Raw genomic sequence first — 25,818 nt, forward strand, 5'->3', positions numbered from 1 at the left:
GACCCACTGCCTGGGCTGCACCACGGCCCTGTGCTGGACCAGAGCCCAGGCAAGGCTCAGCCACCACCGCAGCAGGTGTCAGCGCATCACTTCACGGAGCAGGAGGCTGGGCTGGGGGCCCAACGGCTGAGGGGTCGGGGATGCTGAGGGCCCCAGTTCCACACAGCCCAATTCCAACCTTTGGGCACCGCACGCCCCCGCTCCAGCAGCGCCTCGAGAACCTACTTGCAGAGCCGCCCCAGGGATGTAGGCGTCTAACTTGAGGCTCGTGCACCTCACGGACGCCTCAGAACGGCCCCAGCAATTGCACCGGGAGCGTTTCACGCTGAGGCTCCAGGGCACCAGGGGTCAGGAAGGAGAAGACCCACTCGCCGAATGGGACAGCTCCGTGCAGCAGCAGACGGCGCTGCCCTAGGGCCTGGCCAGGTGCAGCAAGTCGGCTGGTGTAACAAGGCCTGTGCAAGCAGCCAGGCTGAGCTCAGGGGGCAAGAGCGGATTTCGAGGGCCGGCAGAGCGAGGGGGGGAGGCCAGGCCAGGAGTTGCCACACCCGTTGCTGCGCTTTGCAATCAAATGACTTTATTAGTAAAATCACAGGCACCAGGGAGAGGGAGGCACCAACAGCCGGTGGCTTTTGCCTCATTTCAGACAGGAATCAGACATGATCCCTGGCCCCAGCTGATGGGGGAGCTCGGGCAGGCAGACCCCTCCCCTTCCCACACCCCGGGGGAGAAACCCCGTCTGGCCCAGCCTTCTGGTGCTAGGGTCATCCTGCCACAGCACTCCCCTGGCCCTGCACCGGTGCTGCATCAGCCAGCCCCAACCTGGCAGTCTGCCCCTGAGGATCTGTCCCCTTGGCCCAACAGGGCACCAGCCTCCCCTGCCCACCCCAAGAGCACAGGGGGTATCTGGCTCAAGGACTTACTTGCAAAGGGGCAACAAGGCACTGCGGGCTGGCGGGCGAGGGCAGGGCGGGCATGGTGCCACTGTTGATAGCCCGACTGCAGCACCCGGATGATGGAGCTGTGGCCAGAGAGCAGGGCACTGCCCCTCACACGCACACCGAGACGGCGCCAGTCCTCCAGCCAGGGACCCCAGCCTGCCACATGCAGCCTCCTGGCCACGCAGACAGTCGTTAAGACAGCGATTAAACTGGGGGTGTGCAGCGTGCTGGGCCCTGCGCCAGGGAACGAAAACGCACAGCCTGGGCAAACCGCCGGGGAACTCGGGCATCCTCTGCCCTCTAGCCCCAGTACAGCTGGGAGACACCCTGCCAAGCAGCACTCCCAGGCCAGCTGGGAGCTGCTTCCTGCTACAGTTTTGCAGCAGCTGGCTACCTCCCCAAACCAGCTTGCCTGGGCAGTCACCAGGAGGGGGGCGAAGCACTGGAACGTGTTACCTGGAGAGGTGGGGGAATTGCCATCCCTAGAGGTTAAGTCCTGGCTTGACAAAGCCCTGGCTGGGATGACTTAGTTGGGGTTGGTCCTGCTTTAGGCAGGGGGCTGGACTTGGTGACCTCTTGAGGTCCCTTCCAGCCCTGGGGTTCTATATAGGGCCCACAAAAGAAGCACTCAACAAAGCGCCCGACCCACACCAACGCATCTAATTAACTCTGCCTGGCTGCGTTCCCCGCACAGCATTTGTTGCAGAGATGCGCCAAGCCAGGGGCCTGGAGCTCCCTTCGCAGTGTTAACTGGTTAAGGGCTGCAAGGGTACTGTGTTTGTAAAGGGCCTCCCTTTTACTGGGACCCCACTCTCTTAGTACCCCTCTGAAACCACCCCCCAGCTCATGCATCTGATGAAGCGGGTCTTTGCCCCCAAAAACTGATGCTCCAAAATACCCGTTAGTCTCTAAGGTGCCACAGGGACCTCTTGTTGTTCTCGACGCTACAGACTAACGCGGCTGCCCCTCTGATAACCCTCACCTAGGACACGGCGCTAAACGCATGTTCATAAGATCGCTCTCCCAGGCTCTGCATATGCACGAGCCGGCTCACGGGCGGCAACCTGCACGGGAGAGAGGACACTAGCAATGGAAAGCGCCTTGCACGGGGACCCCGGGTTTGACCTGTCAGCACTGGAGCACCGATCTGGCTCCCTCATCCCCTATCTAATTCACACTACCAGCCCCCGCCCCCCCACCACAATTCCACCCTCCAGCTCTCTCTGGTACCCCCCCCCACCCCGCAGTGCCCCTCAGCCCTCGGCCGGCAGCGGGGGCACACTGGCCAGGGCAGCGACCAGGCCGGCGTAGATCTCGATGCCGCGCAGGAAGACCTGCTCATTCAGGTGCTCGTCGTGGTCGTGCAGCAGCACCGGGGTGCGGTTCATGGGGGAGAAGCCAAGGGCCAGGTAACCAGCCTGCAAAGCAGCGTGAAGAGGGGGAGTCACAGCGCAAACGAGGTCTCCCCGCCCACACTGACATGCAACCCCATGCAGCACCCCTGCTGGCCAGCCCCCTCCCCTGGCCTGCACTGCAGGGGAGCCCTGGTTCGGTCCCATCCCGCAGGGGGGCCCCCACGCAGCATCCAGCCCAAGGCAGGGCTGGGCAGCACACCCCTTCTGCAAGGCAGCAGCGTCCAGGCCCCATATTCTCACCACTGGGAAAGCAACTTCCCAGCCACTGTCCCTGGACTCCTTCCCACGCCCCTGCACTGCCGCAACCCCCTCCCGTACCTGGGATGCCCCCCAGCAGACCCCAAAGACGCTGCGTCCTTAAGAAGCAATGTTTGCAGAGGGCCGAGCCCAACAAGGCCCTGGCTCATGGCCCTGCCTTAGTGCAGCTCAACAATGGGCACTTACAGAGCACCTCGAGCCAGAGATGGCGGATCAGCTCCCATTTTACAGGTGGGGAAACCGAGGGACAGAGGAGAAGGAGCTGGCTCGAAGGGACCCGGGAGCAGGAAGGGAACCCAGGCATCCTGCTTGCAGGCCAAGGCCATCCCCACTTGCCAAGGGAGCAGAGTCAGGGCAAAGGAGAAGAAAAGTGGGTGGGGAAGAGGCCAGAAGCGGGGAGACCCACTCAGAGGCTGCAGTGGGGTTGGGGGGAGGATGACACTGACTGGAGAGTGGTGCCAGCACTCACTTGTCGGAGGTAACGGAGGTCCGTGGCGGCCGGAAAGATCTCACGATTCAGCGTAATGTGCCTGCCGACGGAGACAGAGCCTGGGTGAGCCATGCCCTCCCCTGGCCAAAGGGAGCCAGGGCCTGCAAGATGTGGCAGAGGGCTGGGGTGGGGAGGCAGGGATCACTACCACCCCTCTGTAGCAGGGGGAGGGAATAGCCTGACGGGGGGGCCTTACTCCTGCACCCCCGCCTGATTGAGAGGCACCTACCAAGGCCCGGGGACCGTGAGGCCGGCCTGCCAGCTGCCTGACTGGGGGAAGAGCCAGGCGCCATACTCACATGTCTCTGCAGGCCCCGCTGAATGCTTTCCACCACGGGTCAGAGTCCTCGGTGCAGGTCACTGTCTGATCCAGGCTCTTCTACACAAAGGAGAGGGGTCAGTACACCTGCCAGGGGAGCGGGTGGCGGCAGAGGGAGGGGACGGGAGAGCGAGAGGCCAGGGTCAGAGCGGGGCAGGCGGCTGTGTGGAAGGGGCTGCACAGGGCCATGGAGATGCCCAGCCAAACTACTTCCCCCACACATCAGATTTCAATGTGCGGCTCCGGGGCTCCCAGCTGCTACCTGGTGGAACTCGCAGGTGATGCCTTCTCCAGCTTCCTGGAACCAGGCTCTGAGTTGCTCCTCGAAAGCCTGTAGGAGAAGGACAAACCAGGTGGGGTGTGAGCAGGGCGGGGAGAGCAGTCCAGGCCATGGCCCCATGCTCTCCTCACAGACCCAGGCAGCCCACGCGCTGCGGAAACTGACACGGTACAGCGGGGAACGTTGGCAGAGAGCCAGTGCCAGTGCTGGACTGCCGGCAGGCGCCGCCGGGGCGAAGGCTGGCAGATCTCCGTCCCCCCGACATGGGGGACCTCGCCTTGCGCCCCTCCCCAGGGAAGCGCCCCCCTGGCTGTACCTGCAGGTCGAGAGTGGGCGGGAGGCGGATGTCGAAGGTGGCGGACAGCTCGGAGGGCACCACGTTGCAGGCGACGCCCCCGCTCAGCATGGTCAGGTTGATGGTGGTGATGTCGCCCAGAGTGAGGTGTTTGTCCTGCTGCATTCTGGCAGGGGAAACCACAGACAGTGCCTGGGATCGGTGTCTGCTGCAGCCTTTCAGCCCTGGCTGCTCCCCAGGCAGAGGGGAGGGCAGATCTGCCTCGCCTGGCACACGCGTGCCACCCCTGTGACAGCTGTGGGTGCTGACACACAGCCCTAGCGCATAACAAGGGGTTCTGGGACAGCCACGTGCTCTGATCCCGGCGCCAGGCCCTGGATCCTGCCCCCCAGCAATGCTCTCCATGCCCGGAGCTCAAAGGGTCCTATTGCCAGCAGTGAATTGCCCCCTCTGGGCGACAACTCGGGCTCCTCACAGCCACATCCCCGATGGGGAAACTGAGGCACGGAGCTCCGTCACCACTCCCCCAGGAGCTGAGGCTAAAACCCCGGCGTCCTGAGGCCCAGGCCTGTGCACGTGTCCCTCACCTGGTCCCCCAGGGACCAAACGAGCCAGTTTCACGCGGTGCTGCCTCTTACCTCTGCTGCTCGCTGTCTCTGAACTGCAGCAGGGAGGAGGTCACACGGTGCTGGGGAGGGAAGCGGGGGTCAGCGTCCCGCCCAGCGTATTGCAGCCACATCCCAGAGTGCAAGGGCCTGGGGCGCCCTTCGGGTGAGCAGCTCCAGCCTGCTCCCAGGGCTGCCCCGAAACAACCCGACTCCCCAGCAGCAGCCACCCAAAGGCACTCCCCCTGCGAGAGCCTGCGGCTGGCACTGCTGGAAGCTCCCTCGCAGCCAGAGCGCCTGCCCCCCACAGCGCCCCCTGCTGGGAAAGGCTGGGAGCTCCCCTGCAGCCAGAGCGCCTGCCCCCCACAGCGCCCCCTGCTGGGGGAGGCTGGGAGCTCCCCTGCATCCAGAGCTGCTGCCTAGGCCCACAGCACCCCCTGCTGGGAAAGGCTGGGAGCCCCCCTGCAGCCAGAGCGCCTGCTCCCCACAGCGCCCCCTGCTGGGAAAGGCTGGGAGCCCCCCTGCAGCCAGAGCGACTGCCCCCCACAGCGCCCCCTGCTGGGAAAGGCTGGGAGCTCCCTCGCAGCCAGAGCACCTGCTCCCCACAGCGCCCCCTGCTGGGGGAGGCTGGGAGCTCCCCTGCAGCCAGAGCTGCTGCCTAGCCCCACAGCACCCCCTGCTGGGAAAGGCTGGGAGCCCCCCTGCAGCCAGAGCGCCTGCCCCCCACAGCACCCCCTGCTGGGAAAGGCTGGGAGCCCCCCTGCAGCCAGAGCGCCTGCTCCCCACAGCGCCCCCTGCTGGGAAAGGCTGGGAGCTCCCCCGCAGCCAGAGCACCTGCCCCCCACAGCGGCCCCTGCTGGGAAAGGCTGGGAGCCCCCCTGCAGCCAGAGCGCCTGCTCCCCACAGCGTCCCCTGCTGGGAAAGGCTGGGAGCTCCCCTGCAGCCAGAGTGCCTGCCCCCCACAGCGCCCCCTGCTGGGAGAGGCTGGGAGCTGCCCCACTGCCAGAGCTACCGCCTAGCCCCACAGTGCCCCCTGCTCTGGCCCCACAGCACCCCCTGCTGGGAGAGGCTGGGAGCTCCCCTGCAGCCAGAGCTGCTGCCTAGCCCCACAGTGCCCCCTGCTGGGAAAGGCTGGGAGCTCCCCTGCAGCCAGAGCACCTGTCCCCCACAGCGCCCCCTGCTGGGAGAGGCTGGGAGCTCCCCTGCAGCCACAGCGCCCCCTGCTGGGAAAGGCTGGGATCTCCCCCTCCCCCACCTAGCCAGGGCTACTGCCTGGCCCCACAGCGCCCCCTGCTGGGAGAGGCTGAGGCTGGCGTAGCTGGGGGCCCCCTGTACTGGGGATCTTGCTAGCGAGAAGCTGCCTGTCTCGCCCTGGGGGCAGGACAGCAGCTCACCCTCTGTCACTTGCCGAGGGCGGGGGGGTGGGGACCAGGGCAGGCGGCACTGCCAGCCCCCAAAGCGGGTGCCCGCCCTTACCAACTTCTCAGCAGCCGTGTTCTGGATGAACTGGGAGCCGTGGCCGGGCTTCCCCTGGCACTTGACTGTAACCCCTGCCAGCACCGACGAGAGGGGAAGACACGTTAACAGAAGGGGGGTGAGGCTGGCACCAAGGCACCACAGCGAGGGGCCCATGACAACGGCACGGGCAGGGGCTACTCACACCATGTGCTCTTCTCCCCGTAGAACACAGAGAAGGTGTCCGTCGGGCTGGCCAGGCCTGGGGGAGCGAAGAAAAGGGGTCAGCAAGCTGCCACCGCCCCCCCAGCATGGCCATGCAATGGGGGAAGCACAGGCGGGGGGGCTTTATGCCCTGGGGGGTGATCCACAGGCGCCCACTTCTGCGATCAGGCGCCGAGGGCCCAGCCATCCGATGCCCCTCACCCACGCGTCGTGGCTGGGTTCCAGGCAGAGGGAGCTGCCCACACGGGGTTCCCTTATCCCAACCACCGCCTGCCTCCCCATGCGCCTCGGCCCATCTGCCTCCTAATGGCTGAGGGGCCCCGCTGGTCTCTGCAGAAGGGCCAGTAGCCCAGGCGGAGCGGAGCCCCAGGGAGCGGCACCTTCATCCAGCGCGAAGCCGACGCGGAGAGCCTGGAACTCGGGCCGCTTCACGAAGAGCTCCATTCCCGTGTGGCCCCCGATCTCCTCATCTGCGCGTGCAGGAGGGAGACAGAGTTAGCGACCGCTCCGAGCTGGTGGAACGGGCAAGATGCAGCCTGCGGGCTGAACCCGACCCGCCAAGCCTCTTAACTCAGCTCGCTCCTACGCTGGGGCGGAAGGACACCTTCAGGAGCCTCCCCCAGCAAAATCTCTCAGCTTCCATTGGATGGCTTCATGCGTTCCCCTGCCCTCAGCTTCCAGCAGCCGGCCAATGGGAACGGAGAGATTTTACCAGGAGGGAGGGAGGGATGAAACTGGCCAATAGAAGCTGAGATTGTGCTCGGGGCAGGGCACTTCAGCACAGTTTCTCAGCTCCCATTGGCCGGTCTCCCAGCCTCGCGGGCTGATCAAGGCATATCAGACCCCACATCCCCTCCCTAGAGAAGCCCAGCCCTTGATCGCTTACCCACATATCAGAGAGGCCTCCCCCACCAAAACTTATTTCCCGCCCCGGGCTCAGCTCCAGCAACCGGACCAGTCACTCACCAGGCATGAACGTCATGTGAATCGTTCGGGGGAAACGCTTCCCCTCGGCCTTCAGCCTCCGGATGGCCTCGATGTACCTGAATGGGGAGAGACTGCTCAGGACGCCAGACGCCGCAGGCTCCTGCGAGATCCCGACGCGCCAGCCGGGCTGCCGGCCAGGTGTGAGGTACACGAACAGAGCTGAGCCCTGGATTCCAGATGGCACTGGCACTCCCTGGCTTTCCCACAGTCAAAGACTCAAGGGGTCCAGTGTGGAGCAGATAACACGCCTCATGGAGGGCAGGTCTCACAGGCCTTGGCCATCCCAGCCAGGCCATGCAAGAAGCAGAACATCCCAGCTCCGTGTCGGTTATAGGACCAGGCAGATACAAGCTGAGCCAATAACTAGACCTTGACTATAAGGGGTATTTGCTCAGCTTTCAGCATCTCCAGCATCTACTGCCTCGTGTAGCTCACTGCAGGGCCTGACAGCCTGGCCCAGTCTTCCTGACGCCACCTCCCTTTTCAAACTGTTCCCAGGGGATGCGCAGCTGGGGAAAAGCCCCCGGCACAGCACAATTCCAGAACGTAGCGGTGCAGAGGGGCAACGGCCACCTAAGGCAAGACCGAGGAGGGAGGCAGCCGGCCACTTGGCCTGCACTCACTGGATGGAGACACACTTCATATCCTGGGCTCCGCGGGCGTAGATGTTACCCTGAGCATCCTTAAAGGCCTCGAAGGGGTCGTGGGTCCAGTGCTCCTGCAGGGAAGAAACCAGAGTTGACCAGCAGGGCTCCTGGAGGCAGCAGACACGGACACACTGCAGTTGGGTCCCAGAGAGCATTTGCTGCACCACAGGAGGACAATCTTGCGTAGCACCTTACCAGCACTCCCAGTGGGCTCTTAGAAGACATTTAGGGGGTAAATTACAGCTACATAACAGCACACAGCACTGAGAGCCAGGACCGGTGGGTGGCCAGAAACAAACTTTATGGGAAACTTGGCTGCACCCAGGATAAGTGGTCATCAGCTAACTAAACTCAGGCCGAATTACGGACGTTGCTGGAGAGAGAGCTGGATTAGAGAGGTTCAACCTCTCCCAGCCTTCCTGGGCGATTTCAGCTCAACCCCTCCGGGGTATCTCGAGGTGACCCGGACTCCGCTCCATCCATTACGAAGAGCAGGACGCCGCCCCTAAGAAGGCTGGAGCTCAGAGGAACTAACCCTGCAGCAGCAGCTGAAGCACGTGGCAGTGGATGGTGAGTACCGCACAACCCTCTTGGGGAAGAGAGCCGTACAAGCCCCGGAGCCGATCAAGGGGCAGGTGCCAGCGGCAAACGAGGGAGTCCCACTGACAATGGAGAGGCCTTTACAAGAATAAAGGGGTGTTTTCGCAGAGAGGAAGGCTGAGCCTGGAACCGGGTGAGAACTCCAGGGGCATTACCAACGCTCCCTCTAATCCTTCCCATCCATGCAGATTTTTTCCATCCATGTGCAGAATAAATTTTAATGTGCACCAAGGCAGGTGCGGAAGTGCACCACCAGTAGAAATACAAACCTGGCCGTGGCGCTCTGCTAATCTGCTGGGCGGCACCGGAATCTCTCCTGAGCAGCCACACGAGGGCCCAGCTTACAGGGAACAAGAACTAAGCAGGTTGCAGAGCAGGGGTGTCAGAGTGTCTGAACAGGCCTGGTAGGCAGCATGGTGTTGGTCCAGGGGACATCAGGAAAATTACACAGTGGCATAGCCCTAAAGCCACTGCACCAGGCACTGAAAAAATGCCCATCCCGTCCCCAAACGGGCATTGCAGCAGAGAGGCCCAGGGCTAAACGGGGCTGGGCTCAACACAGCCTCTCAGCTTGCGAGGACAAAGGCTCACAGTTCCCAGTGTTCTCCTGTAGGAGGCGCTGTGCTCCCAGCATCAAAGGATACAGAAGTTCCTTACTAAAATGGCTTAAAAACCACAGCAATTTGCTCTTTCAGGCTTCACTGGGTTGGAGCTTCTTTCCTGTTTTTTTTAAACTAGCTCCCAGCAAGCAGGGGTGAGGAAGGACAAGGGAGGAGAAAAGTCAGGGCTGCCCGGCAGGCCCACCTCAGTCCCAGCCGGGACATCTCGTCAGAGGGCGCTCGGGTTCTTTTGGGATTGGCGTCTAAGGGCTTGTCTGGGAACGGGATTAGCTCGGGCTTATTGAGAGAGTCAGGAGGCTTATTCGCCGCACGGAAGCTGGCAACAGCGAACCTGGCGCTGAGGACCACTCCGGCGAGGGACTCTTCCGCTCGCCTGGGCACAGAACTGCCCCCTGCCTGCCCAGGGAGCCCCAGCTGTAAGCCCAACCCCGCGCAGAAGCCCCTCACCTCAAACACGGGCACTACATCCGTGTGCGAGTTCAGCAGGATGGAGCGGAGATGCGGGTCCGTGCCCTGCCAGGTCAGGATGGTGACCACCCGGCCCGGGCACACCTGCAGAGCGAGAGGCAGTTGGTTACAGCCGAAGGGTTCTCTGCTCTGCTGAGGGTTGGGAGAGCTGGGCAGCCGGCAGGAGCTGACAGAGCAGCCGAGGGGCAGCGGGTGGTTCTGAAGGGTGAGGTCGTTTCACGCGGGAAGGGGCAGATTTCAAAGGACAAGACTCCTCTGTCTTGTCAGGAGGCAGGAAGGAGAGGCTCGAAGGCAGGGCACCGGACTGAGAACCAGGAGGCATCGGGCTCAGTTTCCAACTCTGCCACAGATGCTCTGAACGACCTTGGTCAACTCCCTGCATCTCCCCAGGGCCTCAGCTCCCCATTGGGCTGTAGGGATTACAACTCCCTGAGGCCCAGGGATGCTGCAAGGACTAAACCATCGGTAACTGTGAGGCACGTGGCCAGCAACAGGGTCCTCCAAGCAACCGGATCCGGAGATCTCAGACAGCGTCCCCTCCTCCCATAAGAACGCCCCCATTCCAGACAGCCCCGAAGCCAGAGCCAGATGCTGCGGCAGGGAGCCTGATGACCCAGATGGAGATTTCTTCCTCCTTTCCGTGCCGCCCCAGAGGGAGAGTATCAAGGTCAGCACGTGGGACTCGTGGCCGCGGAGGCGAGGGCATGGTCTGCCCTGCCTGCAGCGGGACTCGGAAAAAGGCTCTGGGGGCAGCAGAAATGACGACAACAGCTGCAGACTCAGCCGCCACCGGTCCGAGTATAAAGCAGGAGCTGCCAAAGGAGGCACCAGAGGCCAACCCTCACCCTGAGCCAGGCGGCCAGAAGCTGCAGATAAGCTGAACCCCACCAGACTGGCCATCTCTGTCCTGGCCTCCTCTCTGGGGAGGCAGGGAAAAGAACTCTGCTCGTTTCCTTGGGAGAAGCCCTCGTGCGCCACAAAGCAAGCAAGGCCCCTGTAACTAGCTCAGCTTGTCAGCTGGCGACAAAGTCGTCTACAAGCCTACTTGCGCTATCTCTAATTTAGGACAATGTGTGATGGGGTTCAGGGTCCCCAAGCACTGCACCCCCTCCGCAGGCAGAACAGGAAGTTTATTAGGCGACAGAGGCACAGCTCAGCACACAGGTGTCAGTACAGCCAGCGTCATTCCAACCCGTCCTGGGGAGAGGAGCCCGAGGGGGGCCCCTCTGGGGTGTGGCTTCCTCCCTAGCCAGGCTGGCTCCTTCCAGCTCCCTCTCCCCTCCAGCTTCTAACTGCTGCCTCCGATTCAAACCCCACTCGGCTCCTCCCCGCTCTTTGCTCAGGGCAGGGGTGTTACCTGCCAGCTTAGGTTACAGCCCCAGGGGTCCTCCTAAGCCGACGAGAGGATGCTCTGCCTGTCACACACACATCCAGCCTCAATCTCTCACTCACATCCCCCCCCACTCCATCACACAACTTTGTAAGAGGTCACCTGGACCTAATGCTGAACTCCGAGCGTGATGAGCGTTTGCTAAAGTTAACTCGCTGTTCTGCCTACATGCTAATGAAAGCCCCCGCTGTGTGAGTGACGAATGTGTGCAAGACCTTCACCAGATGCTCTAGGAAGGGACCGGGAGAGACCCACATTGCTCCATATCCTCATTAACATGTGAGAAGTGGGCACACTGACAGCTCTGAAGTTGGAAGCAGGCAGTCATCAACGGGAATCAGCATGATGGGACAATAGATGTGAGAGAAGAACCACCACCTAAGGAAACATTAATAAACTAGGAAAAGATCCCAAACAGGAGGCAAAATCCACTGATCCCAATGCGAGAAAACTGCTCTGCCACTTCCACTGGGATCCCAGCCCGGGCTGAAAGGAACTTGGCCCTGATCCAGCCTCATATTTCATTCGCTTGTCCACCTAATTGAAAGCAGGCAACAAACTGTTAACTATAACGTCAACTGGCAAGACTCCATCTCTGCGTGTGCGTGAGCGTAGGCTAGCTAATTTCCTAGTGCACTCCCAACGAACGTGCCTGGCGTATCACTTTTCCCCCTGAGAAAGTTCCAGGTTGTTTCTCGTAAGAATAATAGAACTACCCCCCGATGGTTTGAGGGGGCTGATCCTTCTACCACCAGCAGTGACGCTTCTGGCTGCACACGCTCAGAACAGCGCCCTGGCCTCTCCCTGGAAGCACAGGTGTAGCTGGTGAAAGGGACCAGCAAGGAGCTGCTGGGTTCTCAGTCCACCCACCCTGCCCCACTGCAGGGAACTTTCCCCAGCCCACATCTCTGCTGGTGGGGATTCCTGTGCCCAAGTGCTGGGACAAGCCACAGGGAAAACTGCACCACCCCGGACTCCTTGGAGGAATGTGACCTTGCTAACTCCTGGTCTAATTACGGACCATGCGGCCACGAAGGTCAGGATGGAGGGACCCAAAAATAGCCTGAGCGCCCATAAGAGCAGATTAACGGGCTGGGTGAGTCTCTGGGGGATTACTGACAACCACAGCAAACAACTGCTCCCCGGTCACGTTTCGCAGGGGCTCTCCGGCTGGGAGCTAGGGGCTGGGAGTGGGAACAGCACCCCAGCCTAGACTCTCAATGCAAAAGTCCTGGCTCAAAAATCCCCGGGGTTAGTCTCTCCTCCTCCAGAGCCAGTGAGAGCACCGGGCCTGGGAAGGCTCCTGCCCCCATCCTACAGGCAGGTGCCAGTGCAGCACAGGGAACCTCTGGAGTAGGAGCCCCAGGGGGCAGTGGTGGGAGGACTCATGATTAACATCCAAGGCGCTTTAGATCTAGGCTGCCCGGTGCAGGCTGGGACGAAGCACGTGGAGTGCACCAGCTGCCGGTCTCGCTGGCAGAAGCCACCACCTCCAGACTGCACTGGAGTAACAGAGGTCAGACTCCGCTCCAGAGCATCTGCTTACCCAGCGGGACTCCAAGGCAAGCTGCCTCCATACCGCAGCCCCCGCCTGTTCAGACCGGCTGGAGGCTCCCTCCTCGTGCCGCCCGGAAACGGCCCCTGGGCACTGGAGCAGAGCACAGTCACCCCCTCTTGCCCCCGGGGCGCACAGCGCCTCCAGAGAGTTGCCAGCTGTTGTGAGCAGCCTGGGGCTGCAGCAGGCAGGGAGCCTGCCTTGGGGTCCTGCTGGGGTGGGCCGCAGCCAACGTCTCGGTACGCTGAACACAGCCCACGGGCCAGGTCTGGCCCGGCCCTCCTTTATGTGGACAGGAATCCTCTTTACCAAAAGAACAAGCCTGGCACAAGCAGCGCACGCCAGCTGAGCCTTCAGCCTGCATCTGAGAGAAGCGCCATGGACAAAGGGCATGCCCCCGGCAGGGCCCACCAAGGAGTGCCCGCTGCCAGGCTGCCAGGTGGGGTGGACACACTGAACTCGGCTGAGACCCACCAATTCCCTGGAGGTGGTTGGGAACCTCTGAGCAACTCCCCCAGCCACGCCCCTTCCACCAGAGGCCACGCCCCCTGACCTTGCCCTGCCAGAGGGGCTGTTGGCCAAATCATTAACAATCTAACGTGCAGCTTGGGAAGCAGGTTGGAGGAAGAGATACAAATAGCAAGGCAAAAAAGAGGAGGATCCCGGCTATGGCGCTGTCAATGCCCCGTCAGCACCGGCAGGGGACGAGGTGAGCTCCCCGCATCGCTCGGCCAGGAAGACGGGCCCAGTGAAAGGGAGGCGTTAGGTGTCCAAGTCCCACGTGACAGCAGGAAAGGGCGCTGGACACACGATGAAGGGGAGCAGCGCTCCCAGCCGGGCCGGGGTGGCTGCAGCCGTGTGGGGGGTTTACCTGCTTGCGACAGACACCTCCCGGTGCCACCAGGCTCGGACGGATGCGCGGAGGAGTGGGTGAACTTTTCTTACCTCCACTTTCTGACACCCCAGGCCGAGCTCGGCCGCCAGGCGCTCCAGGAACCGCACGGCTGCCTCTGAGAGGGGGAGAAAGCCAGGGCATCAGAGGCCTTCAGCTGGGACCTCCATGCATTGCTCCTACCAGGGAATCCCCCCGCCCCGACGTCCCATTTCCAGCCGTCCCCCGCTGTAAGGGCGGCACAAGCTCGTAATGCCCAGGGTCCAGGCTGCAGCCGGCCATTGCCGGCAGACTTCCTCCATGGTTGAAGCTCTTCCCCCAACCCCATATGAACCTCATCCTGGCCAATTACGTGGCATGCAGCCCATGCAGTCGCCAGGCAGGTGCACGGTCTGTCCAGCCAAGCGCACCGCTGCGACCGAGGCCCTGGCAGTAAGGGAACAGGAACGCAGCGCTAGGCCCCGAGGGGAGAGCTTCTGCAGGCCTCCTGCCCACAACCCACCCATGCAGGCTCTGCCATGGCAAACACAGACCGGCCTCATGTCGGGGCGAGGCTCGGCGGTCTGCTTCGTACAGCGCCTAGCACAAGTTCCCGATCCCAGCTGGGCCCACAGGGGCTACTGCAGCCAGGCCTACTGATAGGGGGAAGGGCAACTGCCCCAGGGCCCAATGATTCAAAGGGACCCAGGCCTCCCGGCTGCCCTTCCCCACCCCAGGTACCTTTTAATCGCACCCAGAGTGCTGGGTGGGTCTGCAAGCTGGAGCAGGGTAGCACCACATGCCCAGCAGCGCTGTGGACCACCTGCCCTGGCCACGCCCCTTCCACAGAGGCCACACCCCCACAACCTTGCTCTGGGGCCCAAATCATTAACGACCTAATCTGCAGGTTGGGAAGCAGGTAGGAAGAAGAGATACAAATAGTAAAGCAAAGGAGAGCCACTGCCTGGATTGATTAGACTTTATCCCTCCCCCTGCCCCGCTCCCGGTTCTCTGGATTTTCATCAGGCCCCCTGATCCCTCCTGTTTCTCCTCCTACCTCTACATGCTCCCCCAGCTGACACTCCCGTCACCAGCCATACTCCACCTCCCCAAGGCGGAAGGCAGGTCTCAGAAGGATTCCGCAGTCAGCCCAGCACTGCCTTCACTGGGTTAGGGTCAGCTATGCCAGTGTTTCTCGACCATGGGTAAACTGAGGTCTTCCAAGGGGTACATCAACTCCTTTAGAGACTGGCCCACTTCTATACCAGTCTATGTAAAACCACCAGTAAAGTCAGTGCAATCTAAAAGTTCACCCAGACATCGACTTGTTTCTATTGTGTTCTGTGCCTTACCCTGAAACGTACCTACAATGTTTCTATTCCCATTCATTTAGCTGACAATAAGACGGTGGAAAGTCGGCAGGTTTTCAGCAGTCGTCTTCTGTGCCATTTTTGTAAGTGAGAACAACAAGAAGTCTTGTGGCACCTTATAGACCAACAGATATTTTGGAGCATAAACTTTTGTGGGCAAAGACCCACTGCATCAGATGCATCCGTGCTCAGGCTGACGTTATACACAAAATGCCAAAGGAGACACAATCTCAACTCTGCTGAACGCCGTGCTGTCCACAGTCTCAAAAACAACCCGGACGTCATAATCAAATCAGCTGGCAAAGGGGGTGCTGTTGTCATCATGAATAAGTCAGACTATGAACAGGAGGCAGCCAGACAACTCTCCAACACCACATTTTAGAGACCTCTCTCCGCAGATCCCACTTTGGAATTCCAAAAGAAATTACAACAACTACTTAAGGAACTCCCTGCTGCTGCTCGGGACCTCATTCACTCAGACACACCATCTGAGCCCCAGCCTGGATTATTCTATTTACTTCCCAAAAATCCACAAACCTGGGAACCCCGGACCCCCTATCATTTCAGGTATTGGCACCCTTACCACCGGACTATCCAGTTACGCTGACTCCCTCCTCAGGCCCTAAGCCATCAACACTCCCAGCTATCTCCGAGATACCACTGACTTCCTGAGGAAATTACAAAACATTGGAAAAGTTCCTGACAACACCATCCTTGCCACAATGGATGCAGAGGTTCTGTACACCAATATTCCACATGAAGACGGATTATAAGCGATCAGGAATATCATCCCTGATGTCACCACAGCCAATCTGGTGTCTGACCTCTGTAACTTTGTTCCCACCCACAATTATTTCTGATTTGGGGACAATTTATACCTCCAGATTAGTGGAACTGCTATGGGCACCCACATGGCCCCACAATATGCTAATATATTTATGGCTGACCTGGAACAACGATTCCTCAGCTCTCGTCCCCTATTACCCCTTCTCTACTTAAGATACATTGATGACATCTTTATGATTTGGACCCATGGTACAGAGGATCTAGAAGAATTCCACAGCGACTTTAACAATCTACACCCCACCATCAACTTATACCTCGATTACTCCACGCAAGAGATACATTTCCTGGACACTACATTACTAATCAAGGATGGCCGGATCGGTACCACACTGTACCGAAAACCTACTGATCGCTATACTTACCTACACCCTTCTAGCTTCCATCCTGCACACATAATTAGATCCATTGTTCACAGTCAAGCCCTTAGGTACAATCGCATTTGCTCTGATCCAACTGACAGAGACCAAAAACTACAAGATCTTTACCAAATATTCATAAACCTGAATTACCCACCACGAGAAGTAAAAAAACAAGTCGACAGGGCCAGACGAATACGCAGCGACCAACTACTCCAAGATCGGCCCAAAAAAGCCAAGAACAGAACACCACTGGTCATTGCCTATGTGGCGAACTGCGTAAAGTTAGCATAACTAACATGGCTTCTGTAAGGCTAAGTGCCCATGTGATTAGCTCTGCTCACTTGCAGGCAGATATGCAGACAATGGTATGACCTCACACAGGCATGTGCAGAACGGACTATAAGGAGCTGGAAAGACTTGGATCTAATTAAACTGGGAGTACTGTCTTGTCAAAGCTAAGATGTTGAAGAATTACCGCTTGACAGTTGGAACATACCTGTTTGTTCATCCGTTACTATAGTCTGTATCCAATCAAATGTATCTTAGTAACTGTGTTTGACCAATCAACTGTATGCAAGTTAAGACTATAAATGATCCATTACTTTGTTATACAGGGTCCCTCTCTCTGGAGAGGTACCTTATGCGCATAATAAACACCTTGTAATTCTACCCCGGAGAAGCCTCTGTGTCTCTCAGTTAGCCGAACGCTGTTGGTTCTCTGACACCTACAGCCCCCAACTCAAACCACTGCAACGCATTATTATAGATCTACAACCTATCCTTAATCAGGATGCCACACTCCAGAAGGCCCTGGGTGACAGGCCTGTTCTCTGCTACAGACAACCTCCCAACCTTACGAGGATCCTCACTAACAGCCACAGTCTATACCCCAGGAACACCAGCCCTGGAACCTTTCCCTGCAACAAAGCCCATTGCCAGCTTTGTCCACATATCTTCTCTGGAAATACCATCACTGGACCTAACCAGGTTACTCACAGAATCACGGGCACTTTCTCATGCTCCTCTACTAACATCATATATGCCATCATGTGCCAACAATGCCCAGATGCTTTGTATATTGGACAGACTTCTAACTCCCTTAGACAAAGGGTCAACGGGCACAAAACAGACATCAAAACACTCCAGATCCACAAACCAGTCAGTCAGCATTTTAATGGAGTGGACCATTCTGTTAATGACTTAAGAGTATGCGTGTCACTGAAAAAAAATTTTCGCACCACTATTCAAAGGGAAACAGCCGAGCTGTCTTTTATATTCAAATTCGGCACATTAACATGCGGTCTGAACCGGGATGGGAATTTTCTGAGTCACTTTTGGGGCTCATCTGCACACTTGGCTTAATCTAATTCTTGACCTTCCCCCACCCCTCCACTCTCTGATTTGCTCACCTGGATCACTTTTTTCTGATTTGTCCTCCTTGCTTACTGTTTTTGGTTCTCTGTGCCTTAAATATTGAGTCTGTTCTGGTCTCGCTATGGTCTGAAGAAGTGGGTCTGTCCCACGAAAGCTCACCTAATAAACTATTTTGCTAGTCTTTAAAGTGCTACTTGACTGCTTTCTGTTTTCATTAAAATGTTGTCTGACCGGTTTGTGGATCAGGAGTGTTTTTATGTCTGTTTTGTGCTCATTAACTCTTTGTCTAAGAGAGTCTGAAGTCTGTCCAATATACAAAACATCTGGGCATTGTTGGCATATGATGGCATACATAATGTTGGTTGAGGAACATGAGAATGTGCCCGAGATTCTGTGACTAACCTGGTTAGGTCCAGTGATGGTGTCTCCAGAATAGATGTGTGGACAAAGCTGGCAACAGGCTTTGTTGCAGGGTAAAGTCCCAGGACTGGTATTCCTGGGGAACAGACTGTGGTTGTGGGTGAGAATCCTCATAAGTTTGGGAGGTTGTCTGTCTGTAGGACAGAACAGGCCTGTCACCTAGGGCCTTCTGGAGTGTGGCGTCCTGATCAAGGATAGGTGTAGGTCTTTAATGATACGTTGCACGTAGACTTATATATAGACTAGCACAGCTTTCTCTGTTGCTATTCAACCTTAGGGGTACAGGAGAGAAGTCTGGACGTACCTATGGGTCTTTTAATAAAGGGGTACTTGAAATCCTGAGCTGCACTGCCCCATTCTGGGGGGTGGTGGTAGCTGGATTATCTAACGCCGACCAGGCCTTGGGCTGGGTCTCTGCTGGACACTCGCTACAGGCTCTCCCACCGCTGCATTTAATCCGCCTCCCTCGAGAGGCAAGAGAATTCTCCCGGCCACTTAGCGCTGTCTACACTAGGGTTTAAGTCGGCTTAAATGCCTGGCCGGGAATTTTTCACGGCCCTGAGCAATATGGCTGGGTCAACGCCACCGCTCAGCCTTGACTCAGCACCTTTGTGGAGTGCGTGTTAAGCCCTCGTGTCCTCCCACAGGGACAACACCCACTGAGTCAACAGGCCTTTTGCATCAGTGAGGACGGCAGGATTGGCCCCTAGTCGGGAACTGCCAACTGCCTGTGTGGGCAAGGGCGGCGCAGGGCAGTGAATGACAAGTGAATGGGGTGTTGCCAGAAAGAGGGTGGTTTGGCTCGGTGGAAGGAGCTGCCACCTTCTTTCCTGCCAGCTGTGCTGAGCCGAGCTAGTCTCAGTTGCCTTGGAAAAGACACTGAGCTAGAAGCTGTATGTCAGCTGTGGGGCAGGAACCAGTTAACCCTGACCACACGAGTTAAGCAGGGGCCGAAGCAGGAGTGGGAAGGGTGTTACTTCAGCCTGCAGAGCCATCGCAGGCAGGCAGGCCCCCGTACACCTGGAGCAGCGCCAGCGGGGGCGAGGGCTGGGGAGGCCGCGGGCCAGGGCCCGTTTAATGCTGAAGCAGTTAAATCTCGTGTTTAACCGCATAAACCATTAAACGGAGGTTTACAGCCCTGTATCAGCTCCCAGTTCAGCACACTGGGTCAGACCAAAGGTCCGTCCAGCCCAGTGCCAGCTGCCCCCCGAGGCAATGAGCCAGTGATCCATCCCCTCTCACCCATTTCCAGCCTCTAGCAGAGTCCAAGCACACCATTCCTACCCCTCCTGGCTACTAGCCACCGATGGGCCAAACTAACCTCCACAACTTGTCTAGCTCGTTTGAATTCTCTTCTAGTCTTGGTCCTCCCAGCAGCGCAAGGCGCGAAGAAATATTTCCGTCCATTTGTTTTAAACCTGCTGCCTTTCAATTTCAGTTTGCAAGCACCTCGCTCTTTTGTTACGGAACACAGCAACTAATACTTCCACGGGCTTGAGATCAGCCGCACGGAAGACCCCTCCTCTGACAGGCGTGTGCCACACCCCATTACCGCCCCACAGCTGCGTTACACATGGGTTTCACGAGAACCGTCGTGCACTCGATTTGGAACTGCCCAGAAAGAAGCAGCTAAACTAGCTTCCACCGGGTGGCCAGCTCCAACCGCTGGGAACCGCGTTTGAGAAGCTGGAGAAGATCATCTGTCTTAACTTGGCTGGATCGCTGACTGAGCAGAGGCTGCCGAGTTCAAATCCACATGCTCTGTGACTGATTAACACTCAAAACAACAGGTACACCGTGTCCTCACCCCCCATGGAAGAGAGCTCCAGAAGGTGCGTGGGCTTTGCCTAGGAAATACAGAGGCTGATCTTTGGACTCTCTGCTGAGTGGACAAGGAACAGCAGGATCCAATTCTTCGCCCATGTGAGCAAACAGGTCAGGTCTGGCTGCACCCCGCACCCGCTCTACCCAGGTGAGCACACTAGGCCCAGAAGGGGAGGCCCACGTGGAATGCTGCGGTGGAGACTCCATCTAAGCATCGTCCCAGTGGGTGTCTCGAGAAAGCTGGTGATTCACCCCATCTGTTTGTGCTACTTGGACAGCTGTGCCCTGCTGATACGTGCAGGCCTGGATACTGGCTCGGTCCCTGTATTTGGAATGTTTTAGAGTGTGATGGAGTGGGGGGAGTGCATGTGTGAGTCAGGCTGGGTGTCTGAGGCAAGCAGCAGCTCCCAGTGGCTAAGGATGACCCTGGGGCTACAACTGGCAGGTAACACCTCTGCCTGAACAAAGAGCAGGGAGGAGCTGAGCTGGGTTTTGAATCGGGGGCGGCAGTTAGAGGCTAGGAAAAGGGAGAGCTGGAAGGCAGCCAGCCTGAGGAGGGGGAAGCTACACCCCAGAGGGGCCCCCCTCGGGGTCTTCTCCCCAGGACAGGTTGGAAGGACTGTCTCTGGCTGCTATGCTGTCGCTTCTGTGAGAAACTGGACATCTGTTGCCTAATAAACCTGCTGTTGTACCTGCTGAGTGAGAGTCACTCCTGCCAGCGGACGGGGTGCAGTGCAGGAGGACCCCTGAACCCCATCACATAGAGTTAAGGATCGCGACGGTCTCCTTCCAGCCAGGAACGCAGGCTAAACGGAGACGCACCTGCTGAATTTGACGGCGACGTGTCCTCCGGGAACCGGCCGACGGCCCCAGCACGGGAAAGGCGGGGGGCCTAAGCTTGTAACTCTCCATTCCCTACCTGACTAAGAAAGGATTTTTCCCTCCACGCGGTAAGACTCTAAAGGTGACCCAGGCAGTGGCCCTTTCGGCTTTCGTTCCTCACGAACGAAGCCTGCACGGACTGGGGACCTCTCCCACAGGGGGTGTATTTTCAGAGCTTTCCAAGATAGCAGCTCGTACCATGGGCTGTAGCCTGCCTCATGAAATCTGACTGATGTGGACAATGTAACCACTCTCCTCCCTCACCCTATTCCTCCTTTCTTTGCTAATAAGCTTCTAAATGCTAACGGACTGGCCCAGCGCGCTGTTCTGGGGGAGATCTAAGGCTCTCTCGACCTGGGGATGTGGCCGGTCCCTCTGGGGCCTGGAAGACTGTGTGTGAAGTTGGTGAAAGAGGCTTTCACAGCCCGTCACCTGAGTAAGGAGGGTGGCTGGTTTGGGATTCGGAGCCGCTGGAGACTCTGTGGGTGTTGTGGCTGCCCTGGCTTGCCTCACTGAGGAGGAAACCCCAGTCGGAATTTGCCCTGGGCTGGTTCTCTCAGCTGTGCCCAGAAATGCCCCAAGACATCACAGCTCCGAAAGCCCTGGGGCAGGAGAAGGCGGCTGGAAGGAAGCCTATTCCGCAGCCTGGGATTTCCATCTCCAGCTCACGTCACCTGGGAGATGCAATTCCAGAAGCTGGCAGGAGCTGCGAGGCCAGACCATACCCTGGCAATTCTCACTGGGACGCCTCCTGCCCCCCAGGGGTGGCTCATTTGCCCAGGAGCAGGGAGCCCTCTGGCAGGCGCAGGCGAGGAGTAGACCGTAGCACTGCAGTAAGCCAGCGGCCTTGCTGGTGAGTGACATAGCCCTCGGCCAGTGCCACGGCCGAAAAAAGCGGCCCAGTCTCCTTACCGTAGTCGGGCTCTGGTTGGACCGTCTTGAGCCTCAGATACTCCCGAAAAAGGGAGACGGAAGGGTCCTCTCCAGGGTCCTGGCTTGAGACCTTCTCCCCGGGCTGGTTAGGGGCTCCCCTGGGCAGCATGTCGTCCACCTGCAGTGGTTCCGGCGCCCTGTGGAAAGGAGAGGAAATGCAGTGGGCAGGGAGCAGGATCAGCCTCTTAAAGACGAAGCCACAGCCCAGAGCCACGGCGCTGCCATGTCACAGCCTTGCAGGGGGGCAAGGCTGCTGCCAACAGCCTTTGCTGCTGGCCCCCCACCCCACCCCACCCCGGCCCGGCCCAACCCCCCACCCCGCCAGTGGTGATGCGGGGAGGGGAGACAGCCGCAGGGCGGCGTGGGCAGGAGCACAGAGCGGGGGCGAGGGAGGAGGCTGGCGCACGCACTGGCCCCCACCCCGACGGGGTCAGCTTGGTACTAGCACCACAATTTCAGCACTTGCCAACCCCCTCTCACCCCCCAAATTTTGGTTCTGGGAAAGGGCTGGGGAAGCAGAGGTGCGGCAGGGGCTGGGGGGTGCTGGAGCAGGAGGGAGAGTGTGCAGGGGCTGGAGCAGCAGGGGGCGCGGTGGGGCGCTGGGGCTCATCAATGCTGCAGGGGCTAGAAGAGGGTGCAAGCAGGAGGTGGGGGCTGGGGAGGAGCGTGCAGAGGTTCGGCCATAGGACAGGGGACGCTGGTTAGCTGTACGGGCAGCAAGCACAGCTGGTGGTGGCTGGGTGAGTGCTGAGGGGTCAGTGGGGTGCCCGGGGCCGGGCCGGGGAGAAGGGGTGCAGGGAGGTAGAGGCAGAGGCAAGTCTCTGGGTTTCCAGAGTGGGGGCGAGGGGGAAGAAACAGGCTCATGCATGGCCTGGGGATGCAGGGACCCTCGGGGTGAGGGTGGGGGAGCGGCGGAGGGTGACACAGGGAATCATAGAATCATAGAACAGTAGAGCTGGAAGAGACCTAAAAAAGCCATCGAGTCCAGCCCCCTGCTCTAAGCAGGGCCAAACCCATCAGATCAGCCCTGCCAGGGCTTTGTCGAGCCGAGACTTAAACACGTCCAGGGATGGAGACTCCACTGCTTCCCTGGGTAGACCATTCCAATGCTTCACCACCCTCCTAGTGAAAAAGGTTTTCCTAATGTTCAACCTGGACCTTCCCAACCGCAACTTGAGACCATTGTTCCGTGTTCTGCCATCCATGACCACTGTGAACAGCCTCTCTCCAGCCTCTTTGCAGCCTCCCTTCAGTAAGTTGAAGGCTGTTATCAAATCCCCCCTCAGTCTTCTCTTCTGCAGACTAAACAGACCCAGTTCCCTCAACCTTTCCTCATAGGTCATATGCTCCAGCCCCCTAATTATTCTGGTCACCCTCCGCTGGACCCTCTCCAGTGCATCCACATCCTTCCTGTAATTGGGGGCCCAGATCTGAACACAGTACTCCAGATGCGGCCTCACCAAAGCCGCATAAAAAGGAATAATCATTTCTCCGGATCTACTGGCAACGCTCCTCTTGATGCAACCTAATATGCCGTTAGCTTTCTCGGCTACAACGGCACACTGACTCATGTCCAGCTTCTCGTCCACTACAACTCCCAGGTCCTTTTCTGCAAAACTACTACCGAGCCAGTCGGACCCCAGCCTGTAACAATGCTTGGGATTCTTCTGGCCCAAGTGCAGGACTCTGCACTTGCCCTTATTGAACCTCATCAGATTTCTTGTGGCCCAGTCTTCCAATTTGTCGAAGTGACTCTGGACCCCCTCCCTACCCTCCAGCGTATCTACCTCTCCCCCTAGCTTAGTGTCATCCGCAAACCTGCTGAGGGTGCAATCCAACCCCTCATCCAGGTCATTGATAAATATGTTGAACAGAACAGGACCCAGAACCGAACCTTGGGGCACTCCACTTGAAACCGACTGCCATCCTGACATCGAGTCATTGATCACTACCACTGGGCCCGACCTTCTAGCCAGCTTTCTATCCATCTTACTGGGACTGGGGGGGAAGCAGAAGTTGGGGGTAGGGAAGCAGAAGTTGGGGGCAGACATGGCACAGACACAACCCGGGGGAAGTGGGAGCACATGGGCAGGCACAGGCTGGGAGAGGGAAGCGCTTTGGGGGGGGCGTCTGGGGAGCAGACGGCAGAGGGACAGCTGGGGGGCAGAGCTCGAGGGGGGGGTCTGGCTGGGGCTGGGGGGCAGTGCTCAGGGGGTCCAGCCTGAGCTGGGGTGGTGTGATGGGGTCCCCCTGCACTGCACCCCGTCCGCTGGCAGGAGTGACTCTCACTCAGCAGGCACAACAGGGGGTTTATTAGGCACAGAGGCCCAGTTTCTCACAGAAGAGTCAGTACAGCCGGCAGAGACAGTCCTTCCAACCCGTCCTGGGGAGAAGACCCCGAGGGGGGCCCCTCTGGGGTGTAGCTTTTGGCTGGCTGCCTTCCAGCTCTCTCTCCCCCCAGCCTCTAACTGCGGCCCTCCCCATTCAAAACCAGCTCGGCTCCTCCCTCCTCTTTGCTCAGGGCAGAGGTGTTACCTGCCAGCCCAGGTTATAGCCCCAGGGTCATCCTCACCCGCTGGGAGGTGCTCTGCTTGTCTCACACACTCCCAGTCTGAGTCTCACACTTGCACCCCCACCCCCCGACTCCATCACAAGTGGTCCGGCTGGGACGGGTGCAAGGGAATGGGTGGGGGGGTCAGCGCTCCAGGGGGCTCCACCCGGGCTGGGAGGGCCGCTGGGGAGCAGCACTCCGGGTGTCTGGCGGGGGCTGTGGGGGTCCGGCCAGGCCGGGGGGCTGCTAGGGGGTCCAACCAGGTCTGGGGTGGCCGCTGGAGGGCAGCACTCGGGGTGGGGGTACAGCCCAGGCTAGGGGACAGCGCTCGGGGAGGGTCCAGCCGGGGCTGGGGTGGCCGGGTCTGGCCCAGGCTTGGGGGCAGTGCTCGGGGGGGGGGGGGTTGGGCCTGGCTGGGGGGACTGCTAGGGGAGCAGCGCTCGGGGTGGGGGGTCCGGCCGGGCCGGAGGGCTGCTGGGCGGGGGTCGGGCCGGGGCTGGGGTGGCCGCTGGGGGGCAGCGCTCCGGGTGGGGGGCCGGGCCGGGCTGGGGGGGGGGGGTTGGGCCTGGCCGGTGGGGCTGCTAAGGGGGGTCCAGCCGGGGCTGGGGTGGCCATTAGGAGGGCAGCGCTCGGGCTGGGGGGTCCGGCCTGGCCGGGGGGGGAGGCTGGGGGGTTCCGGCCGGGGCTGGGGTGGCCACTGGGGGGGGCAGCGCTCGGGCTGGGCCTCAGGCGCCGCCGCTGCCGTGTGCGGAGCCCCCGGCCCACGTGGCCCCGGCTGCGGGGAGTGGGGGGAACAGGGCAGCGCCCCCAGCCCGGCTCCAGCCCCGCGCGGATCGGGGGAGGCCGCCCCCCGGCCCTACCTCCGCGCTGTCCCCACCTCCGGCCGCCGCCGCCGCCGCCTGCTCCGCCCCGGCTCTGCGCCTGGGCTCGGCCCGCGTCTGCCCCGCCTGGCCACCAGCAGGATCGGGCCCTCACAGGGTCAGCCCCTGGCGGCGCTTGACACCCCCACAGGGCCTGGGCAGGATCGGGCCCCGCCCCCCCCCCCACAGGCGGGATCAGACCCTGGGGCCAGCGCCGCCCGGGGCTCCGCAGCCAGCCGGGGCGGGGGGGGTGGGCGCACTGGTAAGTGCTGGAGGGCCGCACTCTGCTGGGGGCGGGGTGAGCGCAGCCAGCACCTCGGGATAAGGGATGGGGTGCGGCCGAGGGGGGGGGGGGAGCAGGCCGGGGAGGGAGTTGCATCCGGGCCCAAGGCGGGGTGCAGAGGGTTTGGGTGGTGAGCCGGGGGGAGGCCGTGCCAGAGGCAGGGTCCGGGCAGGAGGCGCTTGCTTACAAACTCAGGCCCTGGCCAGCAGCCCCGGGACTCCCCGCTAGTATCTTTCGCTCCTGCAGCCCCGGCTGCTCCAGGGGGCTCTCTATGGCCTGTGTGGGGCGGAGGCTTTGTGCCCTGTCCCCACCCCCAAGCACACACTGGCAACTCCCATTGGCTGGAAGCAACCAATGGCAGTTGAAAGATTGGGCTTGGAGCCCTGCAAACCAATGGATGGCTGCAGCTCGTTCATGGGCCCTGCATGAAGCTGCCCCTTGCGCCTGAATCCCTGCCCATATTCCAGTCTAGCTCCTGGCAGGCCACAGCACCCCACTGTCCCCCAGTCCAGCGAAAACCTTGCAGCCAAATGCAGCAAATGACATTTGGGGTTGAAAAAGAAAAACTTTTCTAAAATGTATTTCTAAGGAAAATGAAACGTTTGCCCCTGCAGGCCAGCTTGGGAAGCTACTTAATTAAAAGCATTAATTGGGAATAAGAAAAGTCAGTCACAGGTTTTTCACTAAACCCTGCA

At 59.7% G+C, this 25,818-nt stretch overlaps 1 protein-coding gene across 3 annotated transcripts; it reads right to left on the reverse strand.

The window, feature by feature from the left end:
- Window positions 1-557: 557 nt before the first annotated feature.
- ACY1 (aminoacylase 1) lies at window positions 558-25,389 on the reverse strand. 3 transcript variants are annotated; one of them, XM_075005146.1, is made up of 15 exons: window positions 25,311-25,389; window positions 21,409-21,566; window positions 13,496-13,560; window positions 9,585-9,689; window positions 7,894-7,988; window positions 7,250-7,326; window positions 6,664-6,753; window positions 6,264-6,320; window positions 6,080-6,153; window positions 4,637-4,686; window positions 4,020-4,164; window positions 3,686-3,754; window positions 3,404-3,483; window positions 3,084-3,144; window positions 558-2,359 (listed from the first exon to the last, which is right to left on the reverse strand). In XM_075005146.1, the coding sequence occupies exons 2-15, from the start codon at window positions 21,536-21,538 to the stop codon at window positions 2,195-2,197; spliced, it is 1,263 nt and encodes a 420-aa protein (XP_074861247.1). In that variant the 5' UTR covers window positions 21,539-21,566; window positions 25,311-25,389; the 3' UTR covers window positions 558-2,194. The 3 variants fall into 3 exon arrangements, with proteins under 3 accessions (XP_074861247.1, XP_074861245.1, XP_074861246.1); XM_075005144.1 differs by lacking the exon at window positions 25,311-25,389 and adding an exon at window positions 24,858-25,234; XM_075005145.1 differs by lacking the exon at window positions 25,311-25,389 and adding an exon at window positions 24,841-24,981.
- Between the last annotated feature and the right edge of the window lie 429 nt (window positions 25,390-25,818).

The sequence above is a fragment of the Carettochelys insculpta genome, chromosome 11 (genome assembly GCF_033958435.1).
Source record: "Carettochelys insculpta isolate YL-2023 chromosome 11, ASM3395843v1, whole genome shotgun sequence".
Classification (NCBI taxonomy): Eukaryota; Metazoa; Chordata; order Testudines; family Carettochelyidae; genus Carettochelys; species Carettochelys insculpta.

Bases quoted from the DNA above. Each gene is read 5' to 3' on its own strand.
- ACY1 (XM_075005144.1), bottom strand. From the start codon at position 25,219: ATGCAACTCCCTCCCCGGCCTGCTCCCCCCCCCCCCTCGGCCGCACCC. The intron at 9,690-13,495 runs GTAAGAAAAGTT...CTCGCTCTGCAG, and splicing joins TGGGGTGTCAGAAAGTGGAG to GTGTGCCCGGGCCGGGTGGT. The intron at 6,321-6,663 runs GTGCCGCTCCCT...TCGCTCCCCCAG, and splicing joins CGGCTTCGCGCTGGATGAAG to GCCTGGCCAGCCCGACGGAC.